General features: G+C 45.2%; 1 protein-coding gene across 3 annotated transcripts in view; it reads right to left on the bottom strand.

The window, feature by feature from the left end:
- LOC144151437 (DENN domain-containing protein 1A-like) overlaps positions 1-18,045 on the bottom strand; it is a 64,865-nt gene that overhangs the window by 20,645 nt on the left and 26,175 nt on the right. For 2 of the 3 annotated variants that reach the window (XM_077682491.1, XM_077682498.1), the window contains 7 exons: positions 17,555-17,782; positions 13,301-13,438; positions 11,318-11,356; positions 11,108-11,140; positions 7,606-7,668; positions 2,903-3,016; positions 215-264 (listed from right to left, as the gene is read on the bottom strand). In XM_077682491.1, coding sequence (XP_077538617.1) covers positions 215-264; positions 2,903-3,016; positions 7,606-7,668; positions 11,108-11,140; positions 11,318-11,356; positions 13,301-13,438; positions 17,555-17,782 — 665 coding nt within the window. The remainder of the gene's footprint in view (positions 1-214; positions 265-2,902; positions 3,017-7,605; positions 7,669-11,107; positions 11,141-11,317; positions 11,357-13,300; positions 13,439-17,554; positions 17,783-18,045) is intronic. The other variant, XM_077682503.1, reaches the window with a different exon arrangement.

Raw genomic sequence — 18,045 nt, 5'->3', positions numbered from 1 at the left:
ATGCCTGCACAATGTAGCAGTTGCTGAAAATTGGGTAAGAGAATGCTGCTGTGGGGTGGGTACCTGGTTCAGCACAAACAAGCTCAACTTGTTCATGGGAGGGGAAAAAGTAAACACAATCTGCATACCTCCACAGCCAATGCCGACAATGCAATTCCTGAAGCAATTCAGAAGTAAAAGAAAAACTGTACAAAATAATGGTTCCATCACATACCTCGTCTCCAAAGTAGAAGTTCTGAGTGGTGAAACCAAGCCCGCAGTGCTCTGAAAAAGATTTATTTTTACAACTTAGTCATAGTTGAAGCCATTACAGTTTTGCTCATTTTCTAACAAACCCTTTTTCTTACAGAGCATTGCGATCACAGGCTGCTCATGCCATCTAAAGCACAGCTTTAGGCAGCCAGATCCCAGAGTGCCCTGCGGTGCATTTATGCAGCGTTAGTTCCCTTGTTGCACTTCATTTGACCAGGCTGAAACAGTTTGCAGGGGGAGGGGGGGCTCCATGTAACTACTGGGCTTCCACAGTTCCTCAACAAGCAGTACTATAAGGTTAAGAAAGGTCCATACCTGTACACCTGTTTGCTTGACATTGTAAGACGCCCCACCCCCCACCCCCCCTTTCCTCCTTCGGTGTTTCACAGCACTGACATGAATTGCAAAAGGTGCCATTTTTGACAACCTTTTTTTCAAGGGGCCATGCAGACAAAACACAAGTTTGGTTGTGGGGATCCGCTAGATCCCCTTTCCTCCTCCCGCGAGCGCGACCTTGAAAAGATTGCGCGTTCCCGCACCGCATGTGACGTCACCTCGCGGGCCAACGCGACGGCGGGCACCAACCGCCCCGCCGCCGCTGTCGCTCCTCCTCACCCAGGAACCTGCCTCCTCTCCCCCGCACCCTATAAGCGCAGTGCGCGCGTTTTGCGGGTCTCTCTCGCTCTTGGCTCTCTTGCCCCACGGACAGGGGAGATGGGGGATGGAGGAGATGGAGCCGGATAACCAGGACGCTGCTCGTCCTCACGTCGGCTCGTCTCCTCCCCGCCGCGCCGTTCAGCCAGGGCCTGCTTTTGGCCCTGCTCGGACGCGCAAGGTAGGCCTACCCCTACCTTGCGAGCGGCCCATGGGCAACCTCGGCCATGACCGCCCGTTCGGGCCGGGCCTTGAGACGCGCGTCGGTACAGTGTAGTTCTTAGCCCTGTCTTGGCATTCATTATGCACTGTACCACTCGGCCAATAAACCCCTTGTTCATCCTGGCCCTTTGGAGCCTGTCGTCGCCTTTGTCGGTGAGTCGAACCCGCCGCGGCGTCTCCCTCGTGGACGCCGCGAACCTCTCGGGCATTTTGGATGGGTCATTTCGTGGGCGTGGTGAAACACCCTGTATTCCACTGCGGCCCGCTTGGGCCCATCTAGCCCACATTAGTTCATTCGAAAGATTGCCTCATTAGAATCATATTGACACCACTTTTAACGTAAACTTCGCTGAAATAAGTTATATAGTTAGGAAAAAAGGAAATGGCCATGCAACTCGCCAGCTCATTTCCCGCAACAGAACATATGACGTCATAAGCCCAGCTGTGCGATTGGCTGAGGCCAGTAAAAGCAAATGCAAGTTATGCAGGGCTTATAATCTTGTAGCATGAGCTATTTTCGCTTAAATGTAATGCCCATTCATTTTACAGAAGAAAGAATGGTGGGGTAAACACGGAAGTTACGAAAGTACACGTAAACACAGAAGTACCAGAGCATGGTGTTGCTGGTACTGCATGCACTATGCTTGTTATAGCTGTACAGCACTATGGCACTTTGGGGTTCTCTTACACACGACACAGGCTGATTGGCGTAAGCGACATTGTCTTACGTGATCCTGTTTGTCGAGGATACCTCATGTTTCACGCAACGAGTATACTTTCTACCGTAACAAAAACAAGCCAGGTGCACATACGGTCAAAAACAAAGCAAAGGCGGACAGAGGTCAGCCATGGTATGGTGGAACATCTAGGCGGACGGACGGTAAACAAGGCTCTGAGGTCCGCTGCAGAGTCTAGTGGCACACTCACGTTCGCTTGAAGACCTGTTTTTGTGACGTCATCGAAGATGATGTCACGAAACACACGATTTGGCGGGAGAATCCAAATTTTAACTTAAATTGATTCATTTCTTAGTCAATAAAGCATCTCTTTGATGCCGGACAAGCACTGGGGGCACTACAAAACACCAAATCTTTCGAATAAAACAAACTTGTACTTTGTCTGCATGCCCCCCCCACCCTCCCCTTATTCTTACTGCTATAAAATGATTATGCATTACATTTAAGCAAAAATAGCTCGTTCTGAAAGCTTCTAAGCCCTGCCTAACTAGCATCTGCTTTTTCTGGCCTAGATTCTATGACGTAATATGCACAGTTGTGCATATTACGTCACACGTTTGAGTGCAGGAAATGAGATAGTGAGTCGCATGGCCATTCCCATTTTCCTAATTATATAGCTTATTTGAGCGAAGTTTACATTAAAAGTGGCGTCAGTATGATTCTAACGAGGCAATCTTTCGAATGAACCATACTTGTGTTCTGTCTGCATGGCCCGTTGAAGGTCCCAAATTTTCAGTTTTGAACTCTAAATTACTGCTACGAAAACTCCCTTTTGCTTGAAAATGCAAGTTACAAAAAGGGGGCAAGGATGACCAATAGATAGGTTCTGCGTAGGCATTTGAGCTCACACTGTTGAGGGTGCACTGGTTGAAGGTCAGGCTGTTGAGCAAGCTTCCAGTCAGGCTAATTATTTGTGCAGGTTCAAACACCTAGAACCTGTGGTGGTGCTCTTTGCCCCAGTAAAATGCAAACTCCACTGGCTGCAACTCCAAGCGGCAGCTGAGAGTGCCTGAAGGCGAGGCCGAGCAGAACCTTACTCGGTGCAAGGGCTGGAACGTCACAGGCCTCTTGCGGTCCATCGTGGGGCTGGCTGGAGCACTCCTGGGCTGGCTGCTGTCTCTCCTTGACAGGGCCATGTCATCTTGCGTGCCCTGGCCAGACAGAGTGCCTGACAGTGAATTCACTGCACTCGCAAACCACGCTACCCCCTTTGGTGCCACATTTCCCTCAAAGGCACCACCCAACCTTTCTTCTTGTTTTACCTGCGTGTGTTTGTGTGAAATCATTTTAGACAGTTCATTTCAGAATGAAATTCCATATCGTTTTTGCAAATAGCACTAGACTACTGATTTCTGTAACATCAGCATGCGTACGACAAAAACACTGTGTGTGAAAGTAACGGAAGCAAAAGGTGCATCACTGGAACGAGACTCGCCATTGCAGAACCCACAAAAAAAAAAAAAAATCTCCCATATCAAAGCGACAACACAAAAGGAGTGCAAAGTATACAGCGCACATTGAACACTGTCCTCGTAAAACTGTCCAGCTGCATTCTAGCAGTGGTATTTCTAACTCTACTACTACTTCATTGCCAATTTTTCCGCATGCTCTGCTACACTGTGTCATTGGCAGCATGAACCTATATTGATTTATACTAGTCTGGTAATGATGAGTATTTGGAAAAGCAACAAAATTTTGTTATCTCAACTACATGCCAACTTTGTACGGTGCACTGCAGCTCAGGCAAAATGCCTGGGCATAAACCATTTTGACAGCAAATTATTAGTACTTCCCAAAAAACAGGTTTAAGAATAAGCAGTTCGGGCGACAACCTACTGTGCACAAAAGCATTACCAGAGTCCTTCAATGCTTTACTGGTCACGAAACTTCGGCGCTCGTTTCATATAGGGACCGCGGGCGCCACTACAGGCGCCACCGCCGCACGAAGGGCATACAGCCGCCGCGCGTGCGGCATATTGGCCAGCTCTTGGCGTGCAAACGCTCGCTGCTTTTGGTGTCTGCACGCTGATTAGGTGTGCTTTTTTTCGTAGTAGTTAGCAATGAATAGTCCAGTCATTATGTATATCACCAGCCTTCAATGGGGTTTTATTTTTCGAAGTAAATTACCGTAGACTTCGGCCGCGAGCGGCAACGGCTTCTGCATCCTCTGGCACAAGCGCTGCGCCGTCGTGTTTACGGATTTTTAAATCTCTATTGCTTCTTTTCTTAAATGAAAAGTTGTATATACCACACATACGGTAGGTCCGTAGTCACGGACTGCTGCGGGCCTATCGATAATACAATTAAAAAAAACTGAAACCAAGTACGCGTCGTTCGGACTATGCTTAATGAATCCGTTGATTGCTCTGGAATGCACAGAACGCTAAAAAAGATAGCCCGATAGTATTGTCGTATCGATGAGTGGGTACACACTTGAGAACATCTAAAAACGGTGCAGAAACGCGAAGGATCTAAGAACGAAGAGATATATGTTGCACCGTGTGTTTTTCCGCTTCTACGCCTCGCAATCCTTGCAAAAAAAAAAAAAGAAGAGAAAAAAGAACAATAAAACTGTTTTATCACACGCAACAAAAAAATTTCACTATTACGAAGGGAGACAAGAGAGCGTGGTCCAGCGTACAAAAATTTATTTTTTCGCACTGCGATGTGCAGCACACGGAGGAAACAATATTGCCACGTAGCCAAGAACGACGTGAAGCTTTTCTGAACGAAGTTTATTAAAGCGAGCTCCTGTTCTACAAAAGACTAGAATGAAACAAAAAATGTCGAAGAAGCAGTCCGCAGTGTGACGTGCACAGATGAACGTCGATAAAGTGAGTTGCGCGGCGTTTGCTATACATCTCGGAACGTTATTACTTTCGGATCTATGGAAATATGACCGAGAACATTGTTAAAGAAACAAAAAAAAATCAAGTTAGCGACAAGGTGACACCCTTTCCATATCAAACAATATTGCCCCCGACAGGACGTACGACAAAAAGAGCAAACGGGCGCTCCGGTTGAAACGCGAGATAAGAAATCCAGAAGCGGCCACGCGCGGTTACAAAACAAACGAAACGAACCCTAAGGGATAATTGGCGGAAATATGAAAAGTAAAATCACAAGGACGTCCCAAAGCTTTTTTTTACACGCGAGCCTGAGCGCAAGGTAATACAAGTTTGCAACAGGTAATGAAGCACCGCTACTACCTTACTGATATGACAAAATTCCGGCTTTAAGTTAGCCTCAGGTCTAGGATGCTCTCTAATGGGTACATTGCTTTTTTCATTCTCACACACAGTGCATTTCCACACACTGTCCCACAGTTATAATGGAAGCTGAAATCTCCCGTTTCTTGCCTTGGAATGGCGCGCCTCCATTTCTCACGCAACTCGCCGTCGCTCGGTCAGCAGAACAAGGAAACATTTTCTGTTGTATCGTTGTACAGGCAACGACATCCCGGGACGCAACATGTGTTCGGCATCGTCGTTGTACTACTTAAGTCGCATCACAACAGCGCGAGATGCACGTTACATTTTTTTCCCGCACAAAACACACACAACTCGCCGCGTCTCCACCGTTCGAGCCAGCGCAACACCGCCCGAGGAGTGACCTCAGTGAGATGGTGGCGCCACCGCGCGGCGGCCAAACGCAGCATATGAAGCTCTCCCATTGAGTTACGGAGCAGTTTCGTGACCAGTAAAGCATTGAAGGACTCTGGCATTACTTTGCTACAGTATCACTGAAGACTACTGGCAGATTGCATGCTGCTTGAACCACGCTGGCAACAGCCAACTAACGTAGGTGTGGCAGCTCAGTTAATAGAGAACGAGTCAAAACACAACAATTATAATTTGCAAGTGCCCTCTCTTTAGCCCCTCTAGATTGTAAGCACTAAAATTAGTGCAAAGAAATTAGTTCTTAGGCAAATTTTCAGTTACCAAGGTGAGTGTCTCCAATTAAAGGAACACTACAGTAAACTTGTCAGACCCTTTCTTTTGCAGCTGCATTGTGCAGTTTAACTCGAACAATCCTTCACTTCTCTAACTGGCAGAAGGTCATTTGTAATATCTACAAGAAAAATAACAACAGGGGCCCACTGCAGCCGTCTTGTGCTATCTATCTTCTTTGATTTTTTTTCCCTGGTTTAGGGTTAAATCTACATTTTGTACGCTTGTACACAGTTTCTTTAGGTTAGAGGATCTCGTAGCTCACTAAATTCTGCCTTACAGACATGCCTGTATGTCATCACAGTGCATGTCACCAAAAGATCATGGTGCCAGGGGCACTATTCAGTGCACTTTTCTCATAAAACGTGCATGCAATTCAGCCAATGTGACTCAGATGGCCGACACACTCTAGACAAAGCCGATAAAGTGACTAGACCATGTCGTTTCAGACAATTTCGCAGAAGCCCACAGGGTGACTCGAGCCTGAGAATTCCCTTCAAATTCAGACTTGCCACAGCTGCACACTAGTTTTCATGCAACGTGAATTGTGGAGCTTTATTTGTCTGCTGCTTGTTACAAGGACTTTGGAAAAAGAAAAGCTGAACAAGCGGTAGGAGGCTGCCACAAAAGAAACAAATGCACACAGGAAATAAATTCCCATTTGGGAAACCCTTGGAAGAAAAACCTCATACACAAAGAGCAACAAAGTGAAGAGATCAGGGTTAACCACAACTTTGATGGCTTGGGATTGCGGCATGCAGCTCGTGCTTTGCAGCAAATGTTATCAATCATTCACAAGCTTGGCTACCATTTTTAACGTGCCCAACGTACTGCACTGAGGCATGAACGTTGCACTATTTTCTTTAACCCTTTCAGGGTCACGGACGTACATATAGTACGTCCTCTGCAAACACCTTCAAAGTGGTCAATAACGCATATGTACATCATTGCTTGTATGTTTAAAAAGCGTGCCTTTCTCGCCAACTTCTCTTGCTTGGCATGTGCTGCCACACTGCGGAAATATGCCAAATGATTTTCTTGCGCCGATGGCTCTTCTTTTTATTTTTTTTATGATTTACTTCAGCAGCGCACTGGCTATCGCTTGCGCATCCGGTAACGAGGGGGCGCGCTGGGTATCGCCCATCGGGTGCCCGAGCGCTTCTCGTTTCTTGCGCCTGCCACAGACCAAGGGCGCCTGCGAAACTGATTAGGCTCTTTTCTCTCTTTTTTTTTTTTATTTTATTTTATAGGAGCAGTGCGCCGTCTATCGCTCACACATCCGGCCGCGCGCAGCGGCTGGTTTCGGTATCGTCCTCCGGGCGCTTCCCGCTTTTTGCGCCCGCGAAACTGATGTCTATCTGATTTCAATTCACTCAAATTGCCCAATTGTTACTCTCTCGTTTTTATTTAGAATTTTCTTGTGTTACTCATGAATAAACCACATGTACGTAACAACATACAAAACGTAACAAAAAATTACGATAATTTTTTCTCCCAATAGATTCATCCGAATAATTTAAATCAGCAATAACAAAAATCGACCCTGGGAGGTCGCATTTGGCGAAAAAATTCGACCCACAAAGGGTTAACGTAAGCATAAGCCCAATCTGCCATCATCTTTACTTTTCACGCTGAACCTGACTGGCTAAAAAAATGAGTGTGTTCTTGTTGAAAGCATTGCTACTTGCACTAGGTTGATATCAATACTGCCTCAGTTTACATATAAGCCTTGCATCAACATATACACAGCTTGACATACGCATCACGAGATTCCAAGATGCACACATTACCTTTTGCATTCCGGCAATTCTGCCTTGTATATTTGTGTACGCTTTCCTGCCTTTGTCCTTGACCTAGAAAAGATAAAGCCATGCAACATGTCTTGAAACATGCAAAATGTTCACAGGCTTAGTGTGAGTTATGCTGCAAAGCATTTCAAAGCATGGCAAAGCATTAGCCTTTTTTTGTAAGCTAAACACAGCCCCCCTCCAGCTTGGTGGCTGTGGAGTTATCCATATAATGTATTCCCTCGGTGGATGAAAACAAATAAAATACTCCAACTAAAGGCTTTAATGCTGGAGGTTGTGGGTGTAAATTAGAGAAAGGGCACCTAACGATCTGTTCAGCTTTGCTGCACTTGCTTCTATGTGCCATGATTCCAGGAGGATTCTTTTTCACGTAATTCATTTTTTTGTTGCACGTATTCAGCTAAAGCACTGCGCTGTATGCCCAACTTCCAGACATCGTTTTGGTGCTGTTGGAGTCATTGCGGGAATTTCTGTGCTTCTGACATAACTGAGCAGGCATTAGACAACGAATTTTGTAAACAACCCCTTCCGCTTTTTCTTTCAGCAGGCACTCTTTTGGCCACGAGTTTACATGGGCTTGTGGGCTACGTGAATGGTTTCCTTTTTGAAATCTCGCAGTCCACAAAAGTTTCTTCACCTTCCTGTGGCATGTAAACCTTACTGTAACTTGCAAAACAGAACAGGTTTGTTATCACAGTATATTTCAGAGTAACGCAGTACCGTTGCAGCACAATTAGTTCATGCACTGATCAGACGTTCACAAACAGATTAACTTCTACACTTTCCTCTATGTTACTGACTAAGCAAGGTTCCTTCACAGCAATGCTTACCAGGGGGTCAGTTGTGGTTATGTATTAATAACAAAGAGGCAAACCATAAACACTGCATCACTAATGAGGCACCAGGCAGTCAGTGGGTCAGAACAACACTAAGCATCCCTGCGTTCCTAGCTCACCTCCCGTGGCCCACCATTTGACAGCGGCGACCATGAGTACCGTGCCACACTCTTCCTAAGCTGTTTTCTTACCTGGAAAAGCACTCAGCCCTCTTAGGCCTGGCAATCAATGGTAAAAAAATGCTGTGCAATGAACTATGCTGAAAAAGCAAAAATGTTGCTATTCTCATGCTTTCCAACTTCATTTTTTGCTCAGCTTTTTCGGCAAGCTACGAAAACATCTTAAAGAAAAGACTGGGCTGAAAAAGATTACCATCGACATGTTGCTGCATGAGTTACAAACTGACTGGTGCAAGGATGCTTGCCGTGAAAAGCCCAGGCAGTTTAATCTGATCCACGGCTTGCCAATATTCCGCAGCGCGTAGCTAGCACGGACCACATTAACTTGAATTTTTAATTAAGGAGGAGAAAAATCCTATGGCAGGGTTTCAATGCCTGCATGCTACCACAGTTTTCATTTTACTGATTGCGCATTTTAAGAGCTCATTGGTTTCAGCAATCACCCCAAAAAGAGATAGGCTTATTAACATAAGTTTCTTTTCCTGCACATTTTCATTCCTGCCTTTGATAAAAGATATCCTTACATGGCAGCTTGAGCAAAACAAAAACAGACAATGAAATTAACAAGCAGGCAACAATTATGCAATCATACCACAACACCTGACAACAACAAACAGGAAAGAAAAAGAAAGTCGACCAAAGAGCTGGGAGGAAAGGTGAAAGAAAAACAAGTGGCCCCATTTTTTACACTCTGGTCTGGCCGAGCTCACGTTTTCTTTCCTCAGTTTACAGTTTTCATTACTTTTTGGTGACCCCATTTGCCGTTTAAAGAAGCTTCCAGTTCTGTTCTCTGTTAACAAGCGTGTTTTGAAAATATTTTACCAAAAAATGCTTTACCTATCTGGGGCTTACAGTGGAAGTCTCTGAACTGCTCCCATTCACCACTTCCTCTGTCTTTCCCAACTGCTATTATTACCACCTTCTTCCTCTTTGCTGCCTTCCGGCTTGCCTTATAAGGATCTCAATAAAGCATGCTACGGAAGACCCAGCAGCAGGAATCCTGTTCAATTACGAGCCCAATTTCGTTTCCACTGTAATGCTCAGGGCCTATAACGTCTCCTGGCATCAACCACAAACTTCCTGGCACCAAGTTTACACAAAAGAAAGCCCCATAAAAATAAAAAGCTCACATGGCTCACAGCCTTCTATTATAAACACATGAACAACCTCTACCGACCGGCTGTAAAAAAACATTTCCTATTTAAAGACGGGTGTGTAGCTGGCTAAGTTAGGTAGGTGGGTAAAAGTGCCCACCAGCTTTCTGACTAAACTACTCTGTTAAACAAATTACTTGATTATGCATTCAACTAAACCAAAATTTCGAAATACTCAGGTTGGAGATAACAAGGTTTCACCGTACTTTTTGGGGGAGTAAAGCTGTATATTCCTCTGGAGTGCTTTTTGAGAGTTAACAATTACTCAGCTCAAACAGAAATTTGCATGGCCGAAAAGGTTTTGGTTGATATATTGTTAAACTCAGCTATCTAACTGCAATGTCATTGTATTTGTAAAAAATTGGATTAACTCAGCGAGCTTGAAGGCATAAGCTTGACTAATGAACCAAAAGTAAATGGAAACATGTCTTAAGTAGTGTGTTGGCTGTATTCTGCATTTGGCAGCCTGTACTTTCATTAGTTGGTACATATTTGACCTAGCCCAGAGAAGCTAAGTCGAAGCTGTCCTATTTCAAGACAAATTTAGCTTTAACCGGCATAAAACTTAGGTGTGAGCTGAATTTCACAGCAAGTTTCTTAAGACCGTTCCATGAAAAAAAAAGGAAAGAAAGAAAGAGATTAGAGTTCAATGTAGGCTTTTCCTTATTGCTTCCAGTGTTTTACAGCTCTAATGGTCTGAAGAATTCAAGGTCTTGTAACTTTTTTTTTTTTTCAGTCGACAGTTTTTGCTTGGGTATACACTGTCTGGAAGTTTACTGTAAAATAATAAGCACCTACACTGCCCAGAATCAGTGCTTTTCCATGCTAATTTTTTTTCCCTTTTCAACCAAGGACATGCACTGTAATTAACCGACCAGATTTAGGGGAAATCCCCAAAGTGGAGCAAGTTTCTGACAAGGAACATTTGACATCCACATCAATGCAGCCGTACAGCTACAAAGGAAAGCTATACAGCTTTCTCAGAAACTTCGCAGCTGAAGAAAAATTCGTCCTGGTCCAGGATTCGAACTCGGAACCACTGCCTATCTAGGGCAGTCACTCTACAAACTGAGCTAACCAGGATTGATCTGAAGCTTTATCAACTGAGCTAACCAGATCCTGTTTAGCTCAGTTGGTAGAGCAACTGCCCTAGATAGGCAGTGGTCCTGGGTTCGAATACTGAAGACAAATTTTTCTTCAACTGCGAAGTTTCTGAGAAAGCTGTACAGCTTTCCTTTGTAGCCGTACGGCTGTATTGAGGTGGATGTCAAATGTTTTGTCACACTGTAATAAAGTGGCATGTGAAGGCACTTACATTCTTGTAGGCATTGCGAACAGCAGGATTGGCCTAGAAAAAGATTGCAAGACACTCAAGTAAGCTGGAAATGCTCACATCAAAGTACAAATATTATGCACCAAAGCTATAACCGGGCTGTGAGGAGCGCCGCAGTAAAGAGACCATTTCTACGTCACCTAAAGCTCTGTAACTATCTTTACAAGGATCAGGATCACGGGAGACACTCACCTTGCTCTTCATTGACTTGAGCAGTGCCCCACCTTCCTTCTGCAAATAAAATTAAGAAGCAAATGGGCTGGTCAAAAGTTCAAGTCAAGCAAGCAATAAAAAGCAAAAGACAACAGTTTAAAAGAAAATCTGCTTCACATGCTTTACATAAGTCTGCAGCCAAGACCTGTAATGCATGAGCAAGCAATGTGAGAAAGCATACTTTTTAGATCTAGTTCACTGAGAAATAAGAACAACCAATCATTTTCAATCAGAAAATACTTTTTGCCCTTTGCGATTGTCTATAGAAATGCCAGTACATATGTCACTGTGTGTTGCACTGAAATGAAACCACTTACAAAGCATTCCAAAATTTGTTTAGTAACTCAATGGTTCAATAATCAGAAAAACGGTTGGGGTTATACCTACTCTGATCAAGATAGAGAGGAACAATGTGCCAATCAATACTTTATAAAACTTTAGTATTCACTGCTTTAAAAAATATCTCGGGATGCATATCTATAGAACATAGAATGTTTTAGAGTGTAGTGGGTATTAACTCAGGTTACCAAGTCTGAAGAATTGCTGCTGCCTGAGGGAAGCAGTATACATGCCAATTTCCCAGCATGGTAACTGACAGCCAGTCACTATGTTCAGCCTACTGCACCAGTAATCTGGAGTTTTGCTGCTAGTTTGTCCAATTTAAATAAACAGAAAATAGGGGCATTAGTTCTCGCGTTCTCTCGCAAAATCTTCTGATGGTATTGACTATGCAAAACATTGCACCCAAATCGAAACCAAAGCCGCCCTTACCAGAACTCGTAGTAAAAGAACCTGCTGAATAAAGTTTCAAAGCTAAACATCGTGCCTTTTTGAAACACACATGCTCAGCAAGAGTTCCTGTGTACTCTTATTTTATATTTACATGTCCCAGCCCTACTGTTTGCTTCAGAAAAACATTTAGGCAAGTTCCCACCAATCTCATGCTCCACTATCTCAGATTCGTGATGACACAAATTGTAGTGCAGAAAAGTGTGTAAGGCGGCAATACCTCCTTTCACACTCTTGGCATTTTCTTTGTTAACAAGCAACTGCTCGTGCCGAGAGTGGCATATTTGCATTTACACCACAATAATCGACTGATAGAGACCGATGTGTTCTTATGCATTGTAGTAGAACTTTGAAAATTCAAACTTGTTTACTTCCAACCAATAACTCAGGCTGGTGTTTTGGTCCCATTCAAGTCATAGGTGCTTGAATGAGTAAACCAGCCCCAGTAATTAGAATGAACAACAATGTGAGACAGATAATTCAAACAAAAAGCAGCTGACGATTACTATACTCCCTAATGTGAAACTTGTGCGCAGCGCGAACTGCAGTCTTTTCGGCCCCAGCGCATAGCTGCTGCTTCTCAGCAAGTGATCGCGGGATCAGTGAACACATCGCAGCGCGCGCTACTGTGCCGTTATCTTGCAGTATGTCACTGCCGCCGAGCATGTTGTTGAAAATTTTGCAAATTGGGTTTGAGCCCCCCGCGCAAATGTCACGTGGTTCGGATGAGCGTCTGGCAAAAGTGTGAGGGGAAGGGCGCTCTCCGGCGACGGTGCATGGTGAAAGTGTGAGGGGGAGGCAGTGAGACATACTGAGCCGTGGCGATGCGCTGGGAGATGACTCCATAGCAGTGTGTGCCAACCTCCCCCTCACACTTTTGCCAGATGCTCCTCCCGTTTTATTTCGGCTTCGGACATCTTGTTCGCTCGCTCAGCTTCGCGACATCGCCTTCGGCGCCGCCAGACCGCTGTACCGGGCTCCAAAGTGCTGCACACTAAAATATTTCATGTAATAAACAAACGTAGGACTGTGATGGGTGCTTTCTATACAACCTGTTTTTGCTCAGCTATGCCATGGTGGGAACCGTAGCACATTTTATTTTGTGCGGATTACTTTTGCAGCAAAAAATCATTCGATAAAAGGGAAAGTGCAAAAAAAGAAATGGGATCACACCTTCATGTTAGCCAGCCAGTACTTGTAGTGTTGCTTGAACTGCTTGTTGGAGCTGTCGTCAAACATGTTCACTTCCAGCTCAAAAATGTCATTGTTGACCTTGCCAGAATTGAGAATCTGCAGTCGACCTTCAATAAACTGCAAAAGAGCATGAGGAACAAAATCCTTCCTCTTAAAACACAGTCATTACGGCAAAGCGCACTGAAAGCGAGGGTTTTTTTTTTTTCCTCACAAGAAACTTTGCACCACACTAGGAATGTCGGCCAAGTGGCCGCTCATGGCACTACTGCTGCAGGCACATCTGCCTCAAAGGGGCCATGAAGACGAAAAAAAACTTTGTCCAGTTTGAAAGAACTAGTCTTCGGTAACTCAAGCAGCTCCACCTGGCCATGAAAGACATTTTATTAACCAAAGAAATGCGAGAAATATTGAAAAACTTTCCAATTTCCGGCTGCAGTGACGTCATGTGAGCAGAAGTGGCACATTATGGGCCAGCACTAAAATCTTAGTCATCAGTGTGCTGTTAACTGCAACTTAACATTCAAGAAACACCACCAAACACACCTAGAGGCCACACTACAATCGCCCAGCTCGGCGGTAGCTTAGGTCGTTGGCCGGCAATCACACAAATAAGATTCTGTGATGTCACAGAAAATATGGTGAAAAGTGGTGAAGGAGTCGCCACTCTTGAACACGCTTTCTTTAATACCTCAATTATTTGTTTGAAGCTGGCGATAAAATTGACATTTTTGTTGTCAGGACAAATAAGGCTGCACAAACAAGATTGTGTGACGTCATAGAGAAATCACCAGAAAGTGCCTAGGGAGTCAGTCACACTGCTTCATATGTTATCTTTATTATGTATTTCAATTATGAGTTTGAAGTGCGCAATAAAATTGGTATCATCGTTACCAGCATACTGCAGCATTTTTAATGAACCAAACTTGTCTTTTGCCTTGATGGCCTCTTTAATGATTACATTATTGTGGTGATGGCAGCTTGGAAAGACGCAGTGAATGATACTGAACTCGCTGAATACAGCAGGCTCTTTTAAAGTCCCTACAACACATACTTGGTACACAGGTGCATCCTACAAAGCGGCCTCTAAGCATTACAGAATTCGGGGTGCTATAGAGAGCTGAATGTCCCGGCTAACTAGCCACAGTTAGTAACAGCCCCTACAAAATCTAAGAGTTTGCGCCATCACATGAACATCATGACGGATTCAGCTCACTAACAGAGCAAGGAGAGGCTTTCAAGGGCTAAGGTAAACAAATTATTTGGCCATAGTACTTACACGTATTTCCAACACAATCCGTGAATACATTATAGAAAACAGTGCAAGGCTCCCTCCCTCCCGACCAGCAGTTAGTGTTACCAGCAGGGTCATTAGGCCACACATGGCCACTTCTGAGGTTAGCCCAGACCTGCCTAAGCAATGTGATCTCGTGATGAGATGCCCCTACAACCAACAGGAATCAGACGGGGACAAGCAGTGCTTTCTACTACTCAGGACACCAAGGGAGGATAGGTCTACACAGCAAGGAGGACGGCTGGAGGAGAACCAATAGAGGCCCACACTGCTGGCCATTTCAAAGGCCTTCCGAAGGCCGTTGAACCAATTGTCGATCGAGTGCCCCATTGCGAATACACAGGGCGCACTTCAGGACGAGCGTTCCATTGTGAATTGAAAGTTTCCGTGTAGCACAGGCATTACTCATTCACAGAACTTAACAAAATTAATCAATATCTGCTGTAAATTATGGATGCGACAGGACTGACATTAGCCGTCGCACATCTTTTGGGATTCACAATATATAAAGGAGCCAATGTACATGCAGCTTTACTCGAGAAACTGAACTTAGGAAAAGTGCATTAGGTATATCTGCCACCATATACTCACTTTGACCCAGCAATCCAAGAGAACCTCTTAGTCTCCAGAATTCTCAGCATAAAACAGAGGTAACCTAAATATTTTGTTTCAGCAGGCATTTTAGAAGCAAGCCCCACCTTCAAAAGCTGCAGTCTCGACTTGATGAAATTGAAATGCTTAATCATTGCAACTAGGTAAGACTGCACTGGCATGGCTCTCCAGCTGGGCAAAAAGTAATCACCCACTAACTGGCAATTAAGGCAAGAGTAAGTACATAAAACCCTGTTTATGCATTCCAGTACATTACCGCACTTTAGGTACAGTAACCCTAGACAGCCAGTTCTGACAGACTGCACGCAAGTGGTGTCAGCATATTGCCATACTGCTTAATAATAAGTTCAAAGCTATGGAAATCGCAAAGACCTGCAATATTCCCCATCCGCCGAGGCTCGTCGTGACGGCGAAAGGGGGATGCCCCTGTCTCCCATCCAGCTGCCAGACTTGCGGCAGCAGTGGCCCTGTTTCTTCTCTACCAAGCAGCACAGGATACCCAGAACAGTGGTGCTAAGGTCAGGCTGAGAAACTCTACAGCCTGCAAGGCCAGTCCGGTGGCATGGACGGGAGACAGGGCTCTCAGATTTCAGCTTTCAACTGAGACGGGAGTCAGCATTTTTGCTCCAGGCTGCTTTTCCTGTCTACCCTGCTCAACTATATCAATCTCGTGAGCTGGCTACGGCCCGCAAATTCTCAGCTATAAACAAACCCAATACACTGTCCCCTAGAACAAAGAGCCCTGCTACAACAAAGAGCTCCAAAACATTTTGAGAAGTTTAGAGATGAAGTAAGATTTCGAAGGCGTTGCATATACAAATAAATAAGAACAAACAACAGGCAACAAATCTGTCCATAAATACAGACAGAGATGCACACCTCCTTCCACAGTAAATGTCATACATGAGGATCCTCCTGGCAAGTGGAACAGCTCACAAAAGGTCAAAGTCAGAAGAGCAGGCCAACTGCACTCAAATTCCACTTAGCCCAAGTTTACTTTGAACATATACAGTAAACCCTCGTTACAAGAGACACTGTTACAAGAGACACTTGGTTACAAGAGACATTTGAATGAGGTCTGTTTGGTCAGATTCCCTATGTTCACCATGTTAGCAACATTGCATACGAGAGACCTTGGTTACAAGAGACATGTTTTCTGGATCCCTTCAGTATCTCTTGTAATGAGGTTTTACTGTACTAAGTACCACCAAACCAACTGTGACATGACTGGTAGCGCCGTGAAATGAGTGGTTAATTAATTAGAAGCGTTTAAAATAGCTGCGCCGCAGGCGACGCTGCCCCTGCTGGCGGATTGCGCAAACAACCATGAACCGGAAGTGACATTGCAGCCGGCTTTGCGCTTTTTCCTACAGCCAGCCAAAAGAACCGGTCGAGCTCCGCTGGACGCGGTTCTCCTAGGGCTGCAATGAGGGCGAAGCATTGTGCGCACGTTTTCTTTGGCCAGCTGGCCGCGAGCGACCGCTTGCTCGCCGGCTGGGCCGGCTGGAACACCACATCAGCCTGGCCGTAATGGCCATGTGCTCCTCTCAATTTCAGTTTCAAAATCTCCGATTTTTGATGGTCGTTTGTGCCGTGGATATGCATATTTCAGCTGTCATATTTTGTACCTTGCAGTCTTTTTAGGCAGTCCATACGGCAATAACATTTTCAATAGGTTGAAATTTTGAGTGTAGTTGGCCTTTAATGAGTAAGTCGACTTTTAATCAAAACCAGCGAAGGTGCACCGCTTGCCATGCACTGCAGAAACATAAAAGCACACCAAAATTAGTGTAAACCAAATTCTTGGCATGCGGAAACAAGACTACAAAGCAAGAGATTGTAATCAAAGCCTTTGAGATTAAACAAGGGATGCAAAGTGCATAAATGTGTCTGCTGCATCTCACATTTTTACAGAAATTAGTTAAGCCCAAGCTCGCCTCGATGTTTTTGTTCTGGTTTATCATAGCTGCAACTCTACCATCTCTAGTGTCAGTTGCTTGCAGGTTTCATCCTGCGCGTATCGCTGCATCACTTGTTACAGTTCTAGTTTTTACGTACACCCCGGTTTTAAGTTGCCATCAGCTATGTTCAGCCACATGTACCTACGTATGCACTGGTTCAACATTTTATTTCGGCTCTCAAAAGATTTACAAAACATGCCGAAGGAAGGTGATCACACAACGGCAATTGTGCTGCCACTTCCTGTTCTGTATTTCCTGGCTCGATTAGATCGCCTCCCTCACCAGCAGTGCTAAACGCATGCCTTTCCAGACATCCGGCCTAGTGCCCGAGGCAGGCAGCGCGAGAGAGGGAGAGGAGGGAGTGCCTGCCTGGTGGAAGATCTGCAGCTGCAGCATGCGCTCGAGGAAGGGTCGCAGGCTGGCCGGCCGCGACTGCAGGAAGCGGTCGGGCTCGAAGGTGATGCGCTCCCCCACCTGCACCCTGAGAGCCTCCCGGTAGCCGCCCATGAGCGCCACCAGGGCACGCAGGAATGCTTGCGACACGCCGTCGCCCAGAGTCTGGTGGTGCGTGCGCAGGCTGCGCTTCAGCGGGGACACCTACCCAGGAGAAAGGGAGGACAAAGTGCGTCTGCACGTCAGTCTCCCTTTCAGCAGCCCGGGGGACAAGTCAAGAAATCAAGAAGTTGCCCACTCACACACGCCCGCTGACTGAGAAAATAGGAAACCGTGTAAATATTAAAGGTGGACAGTGGCATTCCGCACCATTTCCCTCAGCAAGGCAAAAAGAGGCTGCCTTTATACTGCACCACACGTTTCAGTACTTGCTTTCAGACTTGCGAGTTTGTTTTTCCAGGGTTGCA

This window comes from Haemaphysalis longicornis, unplaced genomic scaffold, assembly GCF_048455015.1.
Source record: "Haemaphysalis longicornis isolate Haplotype H1 unplaced genomic scaffold, Haemaphysalis longicornis Haplotype H1 scaffold_1, whole genome shotgun sequence".
NCBI classification, from domain to species: domain Eukaryota; kingdom Metazoa; phylum Arthropoda; class Arachnida; order Ixodida; family Ixodidae; genus Haemaphysalis; species Haemaphysalis longicornis.
Note: the sequence above shows the minus strand (reverse complement) of the source record. Positions and strands in the feature narration are given on the sequence as shown.